General features: G+C 42.4%; 1 protein-coding gene across 2 annotated transcripts; it reads right to left on the reverse strand.

Annotated features, from left to right (window-relative positions):
• Positions 1–237: 237 nt before the first annotated feature.
• LOC120785259 (neuronal acetylcholine receptor subunit beta-2-like) lies at positions 238–15,346 on the reverse strand. 2 transcript variants are annotated; one of them, XM_040119819.1, is made up of 7 exons: positions 15,296–15,331; positions 7,472–7,505; positions 6,615–6,742; positions 6,417–6,461; positions 5,875–5,984; positions 1,748–2,738; positions 238–438 (listed from the first exon to the last, which is right to left on the reverse strand). In XM_040119819.1, exons 1-7 carry the CDS (start codon positions 15,329–15,331, stop codon positions 283–285), a joined length of 1,500 nt encoding a protein of 499 aa, XP_039975753.1. In that variant the 3' UTR covers positions 238–282. The 2 variants fall into 2 exon arrangements, with proteins under 2 accessions (XP_039975753.1, XP_039975755.1); XM_040119821.1 differs by lacking the exon at positions 7,472–7,505 and having other exon boundaries at positions 6,615–6,760; positions 15,280–15,346.
• Positions 15,347–19,690: the final 4,344 nt, after the last annotated feature.

The raw sequence follows: 19,690 nt of genomic DNA on the forward strand, positions 1-19,690 counted from the left end.
ATAGAATTATCCTTTAAGTTCACCAAAATAAATAGATCCTAGTTCCTCTGTAAATGACAGATGAGTCATGATGAAGGAGGATGAAGAGGGCAAGAGATAGAAGTTTGGAGGGGAGCAGGTGGTGGTAGAGGAGTAAAGTGCATCATAATCATTTCCCAGTGAGAGTGCCGTGTGAGGCCGACATGTGCGTTTATGTGTTAAAATGTTATCAGAGCTCTGTTTCTGGGGGGACTCAAAGTTCATGTCTGGGTCATGTTAAGATCAAAGTTCAGGTTTTAGGTTTCAGTTATGGTCCATGTCATCAATAATGGGGGTGTTGTAACTCTGGAACAGGGGCTGCATGAAGAGGCCAACCGTCCCGACAACACACACACACACAAAGATCCACAGGAAGAGACGGTCGATCACCATGGCCACGTACTTCCAGTCTTCAATGATCTGCAGAGAGAAAGAGAAGTTAGATGGTAAGTATTACTATTGCCAATACTACCAACACAATTTTAATGACAATGCTATAATTTAATAGGCTAATAAGGGTTATGACATATGGACTTTGTTGATGTTGTGGCTAATTTTCATTTTCTAATCTAATCAAACACAAAAATGAAAGTTGTGCCTCTAGAACATAGTGCAGCTTATGCACACTAGTTTGGTGTAAATCTAAGGAAAATGCACATAAACAAAGTCCTTAATTGTGCTACCCACAGAAATGCACACACTACGTACATAATTTACAGAGCGCATATGGTAGAGATTACATAAAGCAATCCATCAGATGTTACAGTATAGGTGACAGCCCAGAAAATCAACATTTGCAGACCTACAATAGATCAGATTGTGTCCTTACATTACTACAATAGATAATGTGCAATATTTATAATAAAAGAATAATTTCATAATTATTGTGAATAAGTTGACTATGTAATTTGGCCGTTTGAGCTAAACACTACGGTCAGCATGCTACCCTACTCACAATGATTATGCCAACATGCTGATGTGGAGCAAGTTTAATGTTTACCATGTTCACGTAGTTAGCGTGTTAGCATGTTAGAATCTTATTATAAGCCCTTAACTGAGAGTACACATGAAGCTGTTGGGGAATGTCATTAGTTTTGCAGGTATTCGGTTATAAAACAAAATTTTACATAAACTAAAGTTTTGAATGGATGATAGCGCTGGATGAAAAGTTAAGAGTTCACCAAAGTTGTTACAATTCATCCCGAGTGGGACATGTATGTCTGTACCAAATTGCAATCAAATTTAATTCAAAATGTCATCCATCCAATAGTTACCGAGGCATTTCACTCTGAATCATAAATGTCAATCTCATGGTGGCACTACAGGAAAAGTCAGAGGAACACCAGTGTTGTTAGGCTTCATGCTCTGGGGACCATGACTGTCCGTACAACATTTCATAGCAATACTTTGAATATTGGCTTAGATATTTCAGTCAGAACCGAAGTAGTGGGCCAACCGACAGACCAACATTTCTACTCATAGAGACAAACCAGTAGCGTGGCTAAAAACTATATTGTCAAGGCTACTTGACTACTCCAGCCACACACCTTGTACAGATCTATAAGCAACCTTTGTCAGAATGGCAAAGTCAATTGAATGACAAAAACAAACAGGTAGGCAAAAGCTTTCATTTGCTCATATATGAAGCAAGCTTCACAAATGCTTCACATACTGTATTTCAACTTACGACAGACATGAATATGCAGATACTTTTCTTCCAAACACCTACCCCTTCATCATCATCCTCACTCTTCATCTTCTCAGCGATGTAGCGCACTCCATCTACTGCATCCTCCACGTCAATGTTGCACTTGAGTGTCATCCTCTTTCTGAACTCTGTGTTCTCTGACAAGTCGCTAATCTTCCAGCCGTAGCGTTTGGCCGACTCCTCGTTGACAAAGAAAGACGAGGAGGAATCTGCCATTCCTGCAGGGCTTCCAGTCCCCCCGTCCGCTCCACGCAGCTTCTGGTCAGAGTACGATCGCTGCTGGTGTTTTTTCCTGAACTTCTCACGGATGTTGGAGCTACCGGGTCTCCGCATGAAGAGATATGAGGGGAGCTGGTATAAGAAGACACGCCTGACCCACGGAGGCATGGTGTGCGTACTGGGGGACCGATGGTGCACGTTGAGCACACAAACGCTTGTGACAATGGAAAAGGTGACCAGCACCATCGTAAACATTAGGTACTTCCCAATCAGAGGCACTGCTAAAGACGTAGGTGGTACAATCTTTGAGATTAGGAGTAAAAACACAGTCAGAGCCAGAAGGACAGAAATACAGAGAGTCATCTTCTCACCACAGTCTGACGGGAGGTAGAACACCAGAATGGCCAGGGATGTTATCAGGATGCAGGGGATGATCAGGTTGATGGTGTAGAACAGAGGTTTTCTCTTGATTATAAAGTCATAGGTGATATCCAGGTACCTGATGTCATTAGGGTCTTCGTTCTTGCGTCCAGGCAATGAGACGATATCCCATTCACCACTGGGTTTGAAGTCATCACGTGATGCAAAATCACTGAGGAGGATTAGATCAATCTCTGTGTGGTCGTAGGTCCAGGAGCGAAACTTGAGGGTACAGTTCTGCTGGTCGAAGGGGAAATCACGGACTTCAATTTTGCAAGCTGACTTGTAGATAGCTGGTGGAAGCCAGGCAACCTCACCATTGTTGGAGACCACGGCATTGGAGTAGAAGGAAACTTCATAGGTCCCATCGGCACTGATAGAAGAGAAAGGTGGGAGATAAGTAAATGAAAAGAGAAAGATAAAGTCAGTGTCTGGAAATGGTATATAGAGATGCCTAAATTTTAAAAAAATGTAAGGACAAGGTGAGGAGGTTTGAGTAGAATTGCCAACTCTTCTCATTTAATGGGCTCCGTGGAGGCAGTTCAAGCGTTCAATAAAGATGCCACCTGAACACTTAGTTTAAAGGTATTTATGGCATATCTACCTGGGAGGAGACCCAGAGGCAGACCCAGATTGGAGGGAACACACTGTATATCCCATCTGTCCCTGGTACACCTTGGAATTCCCCGGGGGTAACTTAAAGAAGTGGCTAGTTAAGTAACTCTGGGCTTAGCTTGCTACCACCGTAGTGAGGATACTACTCGGAGAGCTAATCACCTTTAACAAAAACATACAAGAATATTGGAGCTTATTTCCAAAATGTTTGCACATTAAGAGGTGGTTAGGGTGGTGGAGGGAGCTGAGGTAATAAATGCAAAATGTAAAATAGTAAAACCTGAGCCAGTGATAGTGAAGCATGAACAAAGCAGCTGACAATAATCAGCTAATGCAAGCTTAACCTGAACTTTACCAGAACGCTATGCTTCACCATATTGCTAACTAAGAGGTTCTCCCACACCTGCAACTTCACCAAATGAAAACCACTCCACTGCATGTAAAGGTTGAAATCTATGTCATCATTTTTAAAATCCATTACAGCCTTGAGCTAGCTCATCATATTAGTGCAATTAAGGACACATTAACAACAGAACCTGTGTTGCAGCAAATGAATTTACTGTACTAACTGATGGCGTGTTGAGAAAATGACTTCTTGACTGTTACTGTCTGTCCGCAGAGGTGACACACACACAGTTCTGTGTGTCGAAAGTTACAGGATGTGTTTATCACCTCAACGGAAGAGCACCGCGTCGGACCAGCAGAGCCCCCTCCCACCTTTGATCTGCTGAGAGTGACTTTTTTTCCTCATCTCACCAAGGCTGCAGGTGATGCATTATAGATAAGTGGGCTATCAATTATAAAGTAGGTCAGGAATCCAACCATCACACTCAGTCTCTAATGCTTTGGGGCTGCTGTGAATCTGCAGACTAATTAAAAATGCAGAGGCCCCAACTGCGTGTTGCGACTTCTGGTCCCCCAGACTTGGCCTGAGACCTCGAAATGAAGTGATAAAGTAGTGCTGATCATATCATATCTATAATTATGCCACTTAAGCCATTCTGCTCCATATGTGGTCTTTAGCTGACCAGCAATCTGTTTTTGTGAAAGTTTAATGCCTACAAGCCTCGTATAAACAGTGGGGCAACTCTGCTGACCCACACAAAACCTGCACATCTACACAACTGTGAGCCTGTCAAACTATCTCAGTCTCAGGTTTAAAGTTCATACTCGACCTTAGATACAGAAATTGAGAAAACATTCACACTCCCAGGTCTATTTGAAAAATGTTCTTGAGCTTTTTGATCATATCACATGGTCCTCATCAGCAGATGGAGTTTGCTCAAGTGCCATGGAATTCTAGATGTTGAAATTCTCAGTTTTGTTTTTTTCTGAGGACTTGTTGTCCATGTTGGCTTAAAAATTGAGGTTCAGAGTTTGCTCTTGAAACTCCATCAGCTGATGAAAATGGTGATATGACTGAAAGCTCTAGAACAGCTACTAAAGAGACCTTTTGGTGAGATTGCTTTCTCAGCTATCTCAGTCTAACTAACAGGTTTGCATATACCTGATCAAGTATAGCAACAGGTTGCTTTAATTTGTACACAGTCATAGGGCAGCTGCAGCAGGATTTGAGTTTTTGCTGTTTTTTGTCTAAAATATGTTCACATTCATTTCCGACAGTGATGTGATTTGAGACAACAGAGCAAGGACTCCTATATGAACTACATTTATTACTGATGAAAGTTAAGAGTGATGTCATACAAGGAACTAGCAGATGGAAAAAAAAAGGCCCAGGTGTTGACCTATATGGGTGACAGATGAGGTGAGGCCCAAATGCTTTCGTGTCTGTCAGCTAACATGCCAGTGGATAGAGGCAGTGTGCCTAATTTCTCCTTGAATGAACTTATTACAGCATTGAGATTCCCGTGGCTTGATTTTCCCCTGCAGGCTTGTTATACAGCTGCAAGATGATTTTTAGATTTGCAAACAAAGGAAAAATATTCCCACATCAGTGTTTGGAGCATTTATGCACAGTATGCAAAAACACACAATAATGTACAGAGATGTTGTCCACTGTCACCACACTGGTAAGTTTGGGTGTGCAGTAGAGGTGTTATAGTGCCATAGCACTATAAAGGCCACAATGTTACCATTGGACATATTGCGCTGATCCTACATACTTGTCCAGCTCCACAGTGTGAAATGCAACTGAACTGCGCAAGAATAAACTCCAACATTTCTGGGCAGCTTGTATGTGCTCACATGTTCATTGAGGTGGACGAGGTAGATGACCCCTCAGGCATGAAAGTAATTACATCTGCATGATAAAGTTTTACTGATACCCTCATTATTGTAAAATTTATTGCAAACTGAAATGGAAAGCTAAAGATTTACCGTTTAGATAAACAGACTGGTTGTTGCAGCCTGTATTGCAGATACTACAAGTCACTACAAGTTCAAATGGAACTGATGAACCCCCGGATTAACACTTTAAGGAAACAAAAAAATAATTAAAATTTAATAAATCTTTTATATTGTGTCTACTATAGCCTTGTTTCTTTCGTCTTGCTGGCAGATTTTTTTTAATCTAAGTCTCTTCCCACCTTTCTATCTGTGCAAAATTTGTAATCTTTCATCCCTTTAAAGATCACTCATCACCATGAGCCTGCAGACAGTCTAAACAGTGTTAGCGAGACATTTTTGGTTGGATTCATTATCCTGAAAGATGTGACAAGTGGGATAAAGAAGGAGAGCTAAGAGGATAGAAGGAATAAGAGGATAGAAGGAAAAACATTTTAGGGAATTGGGGCTTTTGTAACTATTACAATGAAGCTGCTCAATCTTTCTGTCTGTTCTTCCTTTAATCACTTAGTTTTACAGACACACACACACACACACACACAAACACACACACACACACAGTCATTCTGTCTGCCACAAAGCAGACGTACTTGTTGTAGAGGACGATGTCTGGCAGCCAGATGTGTTGTGACGGGAGGCGGATTTTCTTGATTCCCTCATACTCTTCAGGGTCCCACATTAATCTGTAGTCATTCCATACCTGATGAAGAAGTGCAGAGACGCGCACACACACAAACAAACAAGTAAATAAATACATTCAAAGGTCACACACACGCACACACAAACACGGATACATGCATCAAAAATTACATGCAAGCAAGCACGAGAACAGTCAGGCTCTGCCTGGCAAAAATGCATTTTAAACAACAGTACACTGACATATTTGTCCTACATGCCATGAGATGACCTCACCAGTGAACAGGCTGAATGTCTCTGCACATTTTCCTTAAAGCCAGACAGATGATCGTGTGTCTGTATATGTGTGTGCTTGTGTAGCAATGCCTAATATGAGTCAGACACTTGTTGTGCCACTACGAGGCAGTGTCTTGACGTGGCCTGACCCCACACAGAAAAAACATAAACGCACACATACGCAGAATAAAGAACAAGAAGGATGAGTGGGGACAAAAACCTGAGTGAGCCAACAGTTGGTGGTCATGATCTGCTCCCTTTCATTCTGAAACACAGACAGACAGAAGGTTCGTGGATGGATGAACATAAGGCATTTAGTCAGTGGCTGAGCCTTGTGTTCTTGAATTATGTTAAATTATTGGATTATGCCTCTATGATAGCAGCATATGTGGAGTCGGATTCGTGTGTGCTTCCTCACCACGTTGATCAGCTGGGCCAGAGACACCTGGATGTAAATGGTGACCTGCTGGCTGTTGTTAACAGCTGGCCTGATCAGCTTGTTGTAGCGCTCCGATGACAACAGGTGACTCACCAGCCGCTCCTCCACTTCCGCACATGAGGCAGCTGCAAACACACACACACACACACAAAACAGGTTTGAAAACCGTCTACGCATAATGGATCAGGACCTGTAAAATGTACCATATTTGTTTGCTGTCAAGTGAAATAATGCAGACATGATGAGTCTACAGGTTAAAATGAAAACTCGCTATTATTACTGTCTCCCCGGCACGTGGCTGGCCATCACTGATCCAGCGTTTCTTCTCAGGGCGATATTTCACGTCATATTGTACAAACTGTGACTGAGCAGCCAAGTGGAAACAAAAGAGTTTACTTCAGCCTGCTGTAGTTTTCTAATTCAGAGTTAGAAATAACAGTAAGTCTCAACAGCTACAATATCTCCCACTTGGCAAAACCATTTGCAAACCGAGAACAAACCGCAGCAGTAAATAAAATCCAATACTGCCTCCACTACTGAAAAAGGAGCTACACACAGTTTGTTGCCTAGTTTCACTTAAGCTTATTTTATTATTTTAACCTAGGTGAAACAAAAATTAGCTTATCTTGTTGGCATTACACAACAACAACATATCCTATTACTCTTCTGCTCACTGTCAAAGCCTCATGGGGGCTACTCTGACTTATTCTATTCTATAAGGCTAAAATATCCTCCAGCTGTTACGTAGTCTGACTCTCTTGGAAACCTTGCCAGAAATGTCCAACGACGGCCTGCATATCTACCTCAGAAAAAAAAAAAAAAAAGAAAAAAATTACACTTCTCCGATTTTGAATTCCCTAATTTCATCATCTCAGTCTAGTGAGTATTGAGATGATGCACTCCGGTCAGGCTAACATTGGGTGTTGAGGGTGCTTCACATCGAATAATGTGTGCCTCTGATTAGGTATGGTGACTAGACACCTGGGGTCACATGTAGAAGGGGATCTCTGCATGAATATAAACCTTGAATCTGATGCGACCTTGAAAAGTGCCTCAGTAGCCCTACAGTCTGACGACTTACGAGTTTTAGTTTGGTTACGCTTTGCTCTGCTGAGTCAGAGTGAACAGGTTACAGTGGCTCTGATGAAAAAGAAATTGCACAGTGAAATAGTGGGCACCTTACAAATGGATGAAGACTAAAGCCCCATTGAAACCATAGAAATGAAAGTTAGATGTAGTTTAGCAGCTGTTTCGTTGAGCACTTTCTAACTTTAACTTTAGCTTTTAAACGTTATCAACCCTTTTCTGAAGAAATGACACAAACCCTGACTTTATTCACAAATACTCTGTGTTCTTCTGACCTCTGACTTCTACAACCGCCGTCTTAGTCAGCTTCCAGATCACTGCTGACCTACTCTTGATTATCAGTATAGTTTAACAGGATCATAACGAGTAAAGCCACAGTAACAGAGGCAAACACATGCACACACACATGCCTAGAGCAGTAGTTGGTGAAGCAAGGTTAAAATCTCGTGCTGTGAGGTCTTCCCAATCAGGTGCTGCAAGCAATGTAGCCTGCTGCATGTCTTCAGATGTGATGAGTGTGTAATGAGAGTAATATGTGCGTGTGTATGTATATGTATGTGTGTGTGTGTGTGTGTGTGTGTGTGTGTGTGTGTGTGTGTGTGTGTGTGTGTGTGTGTGTGTGTGTGTGTGTGTGTGTGTGTGTGTGTGTGTGAGGGAGGGGGGAAGTAGGCTTTGCATGTCTTTGACCTCACAAACAAATCAGATGTAGTATTATATTTAGTGACAATCCAACGCACACAACGCACGCACTAAACCACGCTGTACCTATACCTACTTCCCACACACGCATGTCATTGTATACAGTATATTGCATATGTTGCATGTTCACGATGCATGCAATCTGCACTGCATATGACAATAATGGGTCGTATTTGTACATACACACATACACACACACACAGAACTGCCGCAGGGCTGATTTCACCCATGAAATCAACACAGAACAGTGTCTGACTGGGTCACAGAGCTTCAGTGATAGTGGGTGGTTTGAAACAAGGACACTGCCAGAGTTTCCTACATTTACACTTGTGGGAAAAAATCATACATCCATAATTTTGACTTCTTTATTCAAAATTAAAAGTCGTCTCGTGAACAACAACTTTAAATTAGAACTGCCTATGGTGCAGTCAACTGGACAATTTACATAGCACTTAAAAAAAACTTTGGTTTCCAACTGTTTTTATGTCTCCACAACCCTGTTTGCTGCCCATGTTGAATTCTTAAGGATAACTGAATATCTGCCGTCCTTCTGCCAAAACAAATATTCAGAAATGTAATATTAAATATCAAAATGGATTTATCTTTATTGTCTTTTCTTTTTCATTTAAAAGTCTTTTCTCACCTTTTTTGTCACCTGTTGCTCCCATTTTTTTGTAATGTGTTCCTTTTCTCTGTTTTTATGTCTTGTGACATCCTTTTTTGTGCTTCATGAATAAATTTTCCTTGGCATGACTGTTGGCTATGGCTTTCCTGCTTACAGGACAGTCTAAACCGGAGGATGACAAAAAAGATAAGAAAGGTGGATTACATAAGAGGTCGAGGCTAGAGTTTTTTGTTTTGCCCTTTACATTGAACTGAGCTTGGCACCGTAGTAATAACAGCTGTCATGGCAACAGCCCATTCATAGTTTTTCTACAATTTTTTTCCTCAGTTGTCAGTCTTCCATTGGTATTCTCCCCCTGTCCAGCAGTAGTCTCCAGTTTGTCACACCAGTTTTCATCACCCGACTATCAAACCTACTTTTCCCTGCCTGTCAGTTACCAAACCTGGCTTTGATCATAGAGCTCCTAAACTTTGCTGTTACTCTACTGCTGTATCTGCAAGTCATGCATTTGTGTCCACACCTCCCTTAGCTGATTTGTTACAAATATCAATAACGAGTCAAGTGAAGTCAGTTTTGTCTATATAGCCCAATAACAGAGGTCGCAAATGTGCCTGATTCTGTACATCATACAACACTCTCTATCCTTAACACACGGTTTGAATAAGAAAGCCTCCCACAGCCATCAGACTGCATCTTGAGAGCTCACTTTTAGCTATAAGATCTACATCCGGAAACAACCATTCAAGATTCAGAGGACCAATTAGTCAGCAAGTGATCCAGTCAGGTGTAGGAAGAGTTCATATGTATGTCCTCTATTATGTAGGCCATCGTGAGGTGACAGCTGTTCTAAGTTGAGTCATCCCTGGCATTGCGAGTCTACGGCCAGCACAGGAAAAACTGTGGTCAGCCTGTGCCAGGACAAGGCAAATTCACCTTGAACCAACAAAACAAAAAACAAAAAAAATGATGAGATGAGATTTTGGAGGTGATCTAATTCTGAGACCTCTACCTGTAGACAATTAAACTTCAGTTGAAAAAAAAAAAGATGTCACTGATGCCTTGGGATTTAACAGCTTGTTGGAGAGTTGTATAGCTTCGGTAGTGGTTCAATTTCAGCTACAAAGAGCACACCATTTTAAAGATACTGCAATATAGTCAACCACTCATATGGAAACAGCTGTGCAGACACTTGTGAACTGACATCAGCAATGTACTTGTGTCCAGACATCTCAAAAATCTGGCACTTTACTATGAATATTGTTTATTTTGGTACTTTACTTGCACTGGTTCTCAGCCATGCGTCCATCTGTCATATTAATGAATATTCAAGATAAAGATGTTTTCTGAGACATGTCAGGATCAAACTGAAAAGAAGAGGCACTAAGCTTTAAGTGCAGGAAGGAGAGGTATATTCTACACTTGGTCGTTCTACATTAACCTCCACTAGACCTCCATCTGAGGAGGAGACAAGAAGTGTCCAACGTCTGAGCAACTATGACATGACACTAAACCCTCAGGGTAAATGTCTTCAGAGAGCTTTGAAACGCAGCGCTCTCTCTGTCAGGATTAGACAGAGAGAGGAGACAGAGACACATGAGAGGAGGAGAGGACAATAGACACATACACACACACACACACACACACCACAACAAATAACAGCAACATCACAGTGTGAGACAAAACAATTTCCAGATTAGAATAATCATCTGATAAAATGAAATAGGATCATGCCGTATTATGGCAATTATTCATGGGAAATCGCAGTGATCCATGAGTTTGCTTGATGGGGATCACAGCGTGGCAATAACTCATTGTTTGTGTGCGATAAGGGTGTAAACTGCTGCATAATGGCAGGCAGGTTTCTACTGCTACTTAAAAGAACTGCTGCGGTTTTGAGATATTTGGTGGCCTGGGAGTTGAAACGACACTTCCTATAAATTATAAATTGTTGTCTTTTCAGCGTTATTTGGCATTGAGCTTTGGTTAACTGGATTAAAGGCTTGTTAAAGAGCAGCAGATATTAAACCACGGAGCAGTGACAAACAGATGAGGGGCCATAAAATTTATAGTATTTGAGGATCCTGATTCGTAAGTTATTGAACTATAATTAGTATCTGTGCTGCTAAAATAAAACAAAAACTATCAATGAAAAAATGTACTCCCATTAAGCTTCAATTAAAGGGCCACTCAACAGATTTTACACATAAAGGTCAGTTTACTCATCATGAGGACTACTAAACAGCCATTGACAACATTTGTATAATGTCCTCTGCTTGTTTGATTTTGACCATTCTATTTTTTTTTTTTTATATGTCTCTTGTGAGAAATACTAAATAACTGGAATATCTCTTTAAAATTTGCATTCGGTGTGCTACTGTTCATTTGTTTGTTAGTGGGTTCGAACCGGAGCACCCAAAGGAAACACACGCAAACTCAACAATGAAAGGCCGCCAGATTGCAGGTTTGAACCCATAAATGAACCACTACACTGCACTAGTTTTAACCTCCCCATTGCTTCTAAACATTTTGGTAGCACTTTAAACTGTATGCGGCAATAATACAGTTATCAATATTAATAAAAGTGTTCTTAGTGTGTTCTTATCCATCAAGTCTGCAATTGTGAACGTTCATAAGTTGTTAATGAATGGATTTTTGGATGCCCTGCCAGAAGGTAAGTGGTCATTGGGATAAAATAAAGAGCTACTGTAGCTAAAAAGGAAGAGCAAGTGTTAGGCTGAAGGAGCCTTTTCCTCAAAGATTGCTCTCATGAATGGCTTATAACCGATCTATAAAGTACTTGTCAATATGTATTAACCCTTATTAGCAAAGGGTAAAGGCATTGGCTTATTGTTTCTTTTCAGTAGAGAAACTCTGATTTCTGACTTACAGAAAAAAGAGATATCGTACTGCCTTAAAAATGTAAAGGGCAGGCATAAAAATAAATACAGCACAAAAAATTAATAAACTCCGAGAGACAAATGACTTCATGTGACCTCTGGAAAGGACCGAGGATGGGGAAGAAGCCCAGTATAGACTCTATAGAGTGGAGGTTTTGGGTTTGACAGAAAATCCTGAACCAGTAGATGAGGCTAAAATGAGATGTGTATGAGGCTGATGTAAGTAGCATTAGGGAGTCTACCATCAGGTCTCATCACACATGTATGCACACACAGACACACACACACACACACACACACACACACACACACACACACACACTCTTGTCCGCCCCGCTGCACTCTCCACACCTCAATAATTCATCGCCGCTAAAATAAAAATGCCATCATCTCACAAGCACTGAGACTCGAACACAATCAAATATTATTCCCCAAGTCTTTCCCAATCAGATAAGATCAACATAAAGCCTCCATCACAACATACGGAAAGTATATAACCACACAAAGAAACCTTTCAGACACACTGCCGAGTTTGGGTGATGCAGATGGATAGACAGGCTGTGTCATCAGTCCAGAGTCCAGAGAGAAAAAAAAAAAAACAAAATTCTGCATCCTGTGGGTTCTTTTCTAGGGTAGTGAATTATTCAATGTGTTACCATCTGGGGTGGCCTTTCTGAGGCCAAAACAATTTAGGCTTCAGCTGTCTTTGGATTAGCTCAGCACACTGCCTGTATCAGTCATTTTATAAAAGACAACCATGTGCCATTCATCTGCATCAGCAGCCACATGGTCAGGCTGCAACAAGACACTTCACATCGCTCACAGTGTATCTACTGCCTGAGATATTTTTGTGTTTTTAGTGTTTCATGGGATTTCTGTTGGTTGTTTACCCTCAGACCTTTCATCCTCACAGACAGTTCTTCTGTCTGTGAGGATGAAATCAACTATTCTATTACTACAATGATTTTTTTTTTTTTTTTTTACCTGTCATAACTTCTCCCTTGTGATTTTGTGTCCTGCTTTGCTCTTTTCTTCTCAGCAGCGACAGGAACAAGTGCCGGTTGAGCACAGAAGAGAGACAATGGCAGCAGGAAAAATGACTTTCTTCCTGCTCTCAGCTCCCCCAGTGTCACACTGATATGTTACTGCTGCTTGAATTTGCTCTAGGTTCTACTAAACACATCTGCTGCAGCTCTCTCTGGCTTGAAAACCACATTGATCTCTCTCTTCATCTGCCTCTCTCTCTCTGTCAAAGAGCAGCAACATCCAAACAAGTGTGCCAACGCAGTGACTAATAGTTTACTATGAATTGTTGACTCACTGACGTAGGGCCCTCTTGACCAAACACACATATGCAGTTATGAGAAAGCAGTTTTGAAACTCGAGAGAAACAACAACCTTTGAAAAACCCCAGGACGAAACTTAGAGCTGCATATTTCTGCCTGCCCTCATTTCACCCAGAGGCCATAGAAAAGCAAAGTCAGGGTTGTGTGAGGGCTTCATGCAACATGCTAAACACAGATAGCATGTGATCCCCCCCTCTTGCACCCCTAGGCACTGTGCAAGCGTTTAATGAGCAAAACATTTAATCGGGGATAGCTGTAGCACATATTAGCACTTAAACTACATCATGCAGCTGATACACAGAGAGACAGAGGGGGTAGGAGACAGAGGAGTGCGTGATGAGGAACTGAAAATAGCATAAGAGTAGGAGTCTGGAAAAATATAAGATGAAATAGAGTAAACCAGAAAATGGGGCGTGCAGGAAGAGACAGAGAGAGGCACAGAGACTAAAAAGGGTCAAGAAGAAGACAGGAGGCACAATGAGGCAAAAAAAAAAAAAAACATAATAATACAAATAATACTGCCGGACTGCCAGCCAGGGTGAGGACAGAGCCACAATCATGCAATGCCTCAACTGCGGACAAAGTACAGGTTATAGCGAGAGAGTCACAGAAAAGAGACCAAGTTGGATCTGTTAGCCAACAAAAAAGGGAACAAAGAAGTCAAGGAAAGGCAAAGTGAAGAAGGAAGGAGGGGATTGGAACAATCAGAAGGAGACTCACTAAACTTAAAAAATGCAAAAACTGCAAAAGGTCCGTAACTGATCATTTGATCTTGAGAGAAGTGCTCATTTGATCGAGTCTGACACAAAATTGAAAAAGTTCACATAAGTTTTCGAGTTTACGGTATTGTAGATGTGAGACTTAGAAGCAAATGTAAGGCAGTACAAACCTGAGGAAGAGAATGAAAAGAAGACAGTTGAAAGGTCATCAGGGCAGGCAAATGTACGAGTAAACAGGTATAAGAGGGACAAGTAAGAACTGACCTTCAGCCACATAATGTTTCCCACGAATGAACTTCATGTTTGTACTGATTTAGTGACACATAAATGAATATACCTAACAAATTATATATAGATATGGGTTTTTGTTTTTTTTTGGTACAGTACTTATCCACTCTGTTTTCAGATAGTTAAATGAGGATTTTCCACCTTTTCAAAAAAAAAAAACTTTTGTTATTACTGTTGTTATTAGAAACGCCTTCCATATTAATTAATATTTCTTTTAACTGCACCGAGCAGGCCTTTATTCCAAGGAATACATGTCCAAATCAGGGCACTGGGGATGACACACTAAAGGGAATGTGAGGAACCAGACACAGTGGGTACTGGGGTCTGCCCTGTTGACTGCCGTAGCCCCCATTCCAGCACCGCGGACAGCTCCTCGCAAACTGCCTCACTCGAGTCCCAGCTTACATTACAAGCCAGGACTGCTGGGAAATGTGTGCAACGGCAATGCACCAGTGTCTAATAGCACACCCGCGCATGTGGAAAGCAACTCCGTTGTGACTGCGTGGGCTCGCTGTGTAAAGAGGAGCGAGTTAGTTAACTGAGGCGTGCCGAATCACGTGCCAAAGTGTTTGACGCAGGGAAACGCGACTACTTTTTTCCCCACTGGCCCTGCTTTCCAGTATCCCCAGTTATCTGTAAAGTAAAAAAAAAAAAAAAAAGATCGAACCAACATTGAAGTACTCAGCAGACAGACAGTGGTTACAGAGAATATTTTGCATTTTAGCTTCCAAGGGCGCAGTTGTGTGATGTTTTTAGCTACAAAGCACATGAGATATTAAATAGAATTTCCAACACTGATTTCTAATATAGACTCCCCAGACCTATTACATGAAATGGCATGGACAGAGCCCAGAGAGAGTGTGCTATTTTACGATGCACAGCCCCAGACCGTCCGATTTAAGCCCCATACACAAAGTAAAAGCCTCCCTGTCCCTTCCCGTCCCGTTCCGTTCCGTTCTGGGAGGATTTGAAAGGATTACTTACTTGCCACACTGAGGACCAGGAGAGCCAGCGTTGCTTTCACCGGGACCGCCATCGCTTCCTCCCCCTCCAGTGGGACAGACACACGAAAACTTGCAGATGGAGGTTTGTTTCTCGCGCGTCTTTTCCCTCTTCTCTGCCCTCGATGTGAAGTAAAGAAAAGAGTCAAACAGAAAAGAAGGAGAGAAAAAAAAAAAGAAAAGTGGGGTTATAGCGGTTTCATTGCGAGGAATTCCGCAGATGGCGACCGGTCACGGAGGCTTGGAGGCATGGAGAGAGGCGCACTGACTGCTGTCTCAGCCCAGAGACGAGGGGGCTGGGTGCTTTCTGCCAGAGCGCACCGACCCCACCGCTGGTCCTGGAGCTGTGCGCGCAGCAGAACCCGGCTTCAGAAAAACAGAGTCCTCCCTTAATTCTTCGTGAGCGACGAGCGACAAACAGCGTTTTTCCTGGGGAATATGGGTCAGCAGCTAGTGGGGATACGCCAGTCCCGTTATCAGTGAAGCGGCCATTCTTCAGATGAAAGATTTAAGCGCCCCGGTCCTCACATCGCCCTGCCCGCCCAGAGCGCTCCCTCGCCGGGCGTCGGTTTCACTCTCTGCCTGTCTTGATCGACACAGTTTGACATGTGTGACAACAAACAGGAAGCGATAAGAGTCAGAAATCCCCGTAGGAAGACACTTAATAGCTGGAAGCCACTGAAACCAACCTTATCCTCTCCAATCAAACGAGAATCCCTTAATTGACTTTTTACTTTCAGTTAATCAAAAGACACTTTGAAGAAGCTCAGAAGAGAGTACAGGGTGCCGATGCCTTTCCGGTTGGACTCTGGCCAAAACTACAAAAAGAAAAACTTAATCTGTTAATTTAGGAGAAAATAAAAAACATGAAATCCAGAGAGTGAAGTCAGCAGAGGCCTTGTTATCTGCATTAACCACACTGTGCTTCAGCTGTTTGCTCCCTCACTGAGGCCGGTTAGGGTGAGGATGTGGGGGTGGGTGTGAGGTGGCGTGGGGGTCACGTCGTTTGGTGCAGGACGCGTGAAGACCTTTAGGTCCTGGCGGCCCACTCTTCGAAATAAAATCAGTCCGGCGTATGTGATGTTTCACTGGCCACTGCGGGTCAGCTACAGGACAACACAAACAAGAGCTGGGGAGGAAACAGTGCTTGGCAAAGGTGAGCATCTGATCTGAGCATGGACTGCAGCGGTGACACACAAAGGGGCAAGAAAGCGGACGACTGAAGTCGTTCGTCATCGTGAGTTCGTCAAAACAATTGTTTACACTCGTCAAAACACGAAGACAGGCACGTAAATAACCAAAACCAGCAACCCCCCCCCCAGTAAATGTAACTGTAATCACATCTGCCTTTGCCAATCAACAAATGTCTGAGAGCAGCAGCCCAAATATACTGTGTTTCACCTCTAACTGCAGAATCCGTGGTTTAACATAGATCAACAAGGGGAACCATGACAGGCAATACTTTTTATTGCCCACTCATGACGTGGTGAGGCAGCCTCACTTTGTGGGTCATGGGTCTGGAGTGTGTGTGTGTGTGTGTGTGTGTGTGTGTGTGTGTGTGTGTGTGTGTGTGTGTGTGTGTGTGTGTGTGTGTGTGTTTGTGTGTTTGTGTTTGTGTGTGTGTGTGTGTGTGTGAGTGGAAAAAGCTTGCAGGCCAACTCAGTCTGCACACGTCAATGCGGTATAACTACCCCAGAGGTCCCTTTGGTGATGTAAGGGGAGGAGAGGGCAGGAGGAAGACATGGCTTTAAATTTGCTTGACAAAATGACTCCAGCTAATTATTTCACTGCATGGACGGAGAAGAGGAGGAGGAGGAGGAGGCAAAGAAAAAAAAAATTAGAGTACAAAGGGGGAAAATATGAGGTTGCCCATCATAGACTGGGAAGAATTAAAGCTGCAGCTGAATTAAAGCCTTTCATGATGACTGTGGTCATTTTTATGGAGAAGATAATATATTCAATGTTGAGCAAAAGATTTGTGCTTTCGCTTTCCTACAGAGAGTTAGATGAGAAGATCAATAACACCCTCACGTCTGAAGCAAGAGCCAGCAGCCAGTTAGGTTAGTTTAGCTTAAAATCTGGAAACAGAGGGAAACAGATAGTCTGCCTCTCTGTTAGGGTTACAAAATCCGCCTACCAGCAACTTTGAACTCCACTAATTAACACTTTAGATTTTGTAAATTTTATCCAAAAACAAAACACACACACGAAGCGTAAAATGACGCATTGTGGTTTTACCTCGGAGGTTCATGTGCCAGAGTATCTCTTGCCCAGGAGCAGTGTCTTCTTGTGTTGGTCACCAAATTAAACAACAAAATACAGTATTTCATTGGTCCATGTGCTGTACAATGACACATAGAAGCATTTTTTTGATGTGATGCCCGCTATCAGCAGGATAACGTCGTCTGTCTGTGTCCTCCAAAACTGTGACAAAGCTGGTTTAGGGTTTAGGTTTGGTTTGGTTTAGGCCCCAAACCAACTTGGCAAGTTTTAGGGAAACATCATGGTTTGGGTTAAAATGACTACTTTGTTAAGGGTAGGGAAGCTTCATTGTCATGGTTACTATGTTAAATCTTTGGTTATGTTTAGGGAACAATTGTGGAACTGCTATGAAGAAACCACCGTCTACTTGACGAACAGTGGTCTCCTGTAGTTAAGTTTGAGGTTTAGTTGAAGACCCACCCCCCCCACGCGAACTTTGTCGCTCTATAACAGCGTCACCTGACTTCCTCCTTTGCTCCCATCATTTTTACTACAGCCACTATAGGGCTCTGCTGAAATGATTCTGGTGTTCCTCTTGAGAGGACAGTCATTGCCTCTCTTCGATTAATGTATGGACGTAGAGGTGCCGGTGAGCAGATTTGGGACAGACCGGGGCCAGCTGTTTCCCCATTTCCAGTCTATCCCTTTAGGTCCTAAACAGACATTGTTCCTGAGAGTTGGAGGAATGAGCGAAGCAACCAACTTCTGAATAAACTCTGGGTAATGTGTGACTCCTCAAACATGTGCAGTCAAGACAAGATGCAGGGACTCAGAGTCTAACTCTCACCTGAACTTTGGTCAAACTCCCTCCCTCATACATCCAAGGCATTTTATGCCTCATACATTCATGTACACACACCCCATAAAATTAACACCCCATCATGGCTCCAAACGCAACAAAATTGTATTACCCTCACATCGCTCCCCATTACAGCCACACTTGTGCAACATGCAAGCATCCGAATCCCAAAGTCCCCGCCCGTCTCTCCAAATGAACATTATCTCTGCATCCTAAAAGCAATGGAGAGGAGCAGAGGGAGGCCAAATTTAATCAGAGCTGCTTAGAGCTCACTGTGGGGTCTGCTGGGGCTCTGGAGAGCCAGACAAACACACACACACACACACACACACACACACACACAAGATAAAATCTTTGTTCCCATGTTTCGTACACACTGTAACTGATAGCTGGAACATTAGCGATATCACATGCAGGCAGTCACACAAAACACGCTAATTACCAGACACACACATAAACGTGGTTTCATTAAAGCACTTATGAGGACACAAAATCTCAGCTACTTTGACCCAATGGAAACCAGTTCGTATTTCTATTTAAAGCCCATATCGGTGGTTTTGCATGTTGTAACCCATTAAGTACAATTTGTGTACATGAGTTCTGACCATTTTCCAGAGTTTGGATTAATTTTCTACCTTCCAGGCAGCCATTTCTTTCCAGTCACATCACTTTGGTATTAAGGTACTAACAATGGTTGTCAAGGTGCTGGAAAGTAATCCATTAAAGTGAAAAAAAAAAATTTCACATTATCATTACAAGCAGGAACTGTTTTAAAAACTTGGGAAACTTGGACACTGGAGTGTTGACAGTTGACTGTTGTACATCCTCAGCCTTTTTCCATGGAGGGTATTTTGACATGTCACAGTAGGAACAGCGCAGGTGTGAATAATAAACTTCATGATGGCTGAATTCCTTTTAGCGGCTTGAGTTTCAGGGTTCTGGTGCTGTTCATGCTGGCTCACACTGTCATGACTTACTGGGACACTTGTTATTAACTACACAAGTGCTTTTCCTACTATGACAAGTCAAAACAACTGCTGTTGAAACAGGCCTATTATTCATGAGCTGTGCCGCTGAAAAACCAAAACCATGAGGCAAGCCAGAAACAATCATGTGAAAACGATCACAAAAAATGTGAATTTTTGTTGCTCCTTGCTTTTTGTATTAGGCAACAATAATGTAACTTTGAGAAAAACATAAAGGTGACCCAATGGTAAATTTGTTCACCTTTATGGTGCCTCTGTACCACTGTTATTGTACCTGATTAGACCTCATCCCAGGACTATGTGGAGGTATACAGAATGATTGATACCTCTGTCACTCTCAAGTTCTC

This window comes from Xiphias gladius, chromosome 23, assembly GCF_016859285.1.
Source record: "Xiphias gladius isolate SHS-SW01 ecotype Sanya breed wild chromosome 23, ASM1685928v1, whole genome shotgun sequence".
NCBI lineage: Eukaryota > Metazoa > Chordata > Actinopteri > Istiophoriformes > Xiphiidae > Xiphias > Xiphias gladius.

What these genes read in the sequence shown, in the direction of transcription:
- LOC120785259 (XM_040119821.1), bottom strand. Translation starts at nt 15,331, where the DNA reads ATGGCGGTCCCGGTGAAAGCAACGCTGGCTCTCCTGGTCCTCAGTGTG. An exon ending in CCTGGTCCTCAGTGTGGCAA is followed by an intron (nt 6,761 to 15,279) that starts GTAAGTAATCCT and finishes GTGTGTTTGCAG; the next exon opens with CTGCCTCATGTGCGGAAGTG. An exon ending in CCAACTGTTGGCTCACTCAG is followed by an intron (nt 5,985 to 6,416) that starts GTTTTTGTCCCC and finishes CTTCTTCATCAG; the next exon opens with GTATGGAATGACTACAGATT.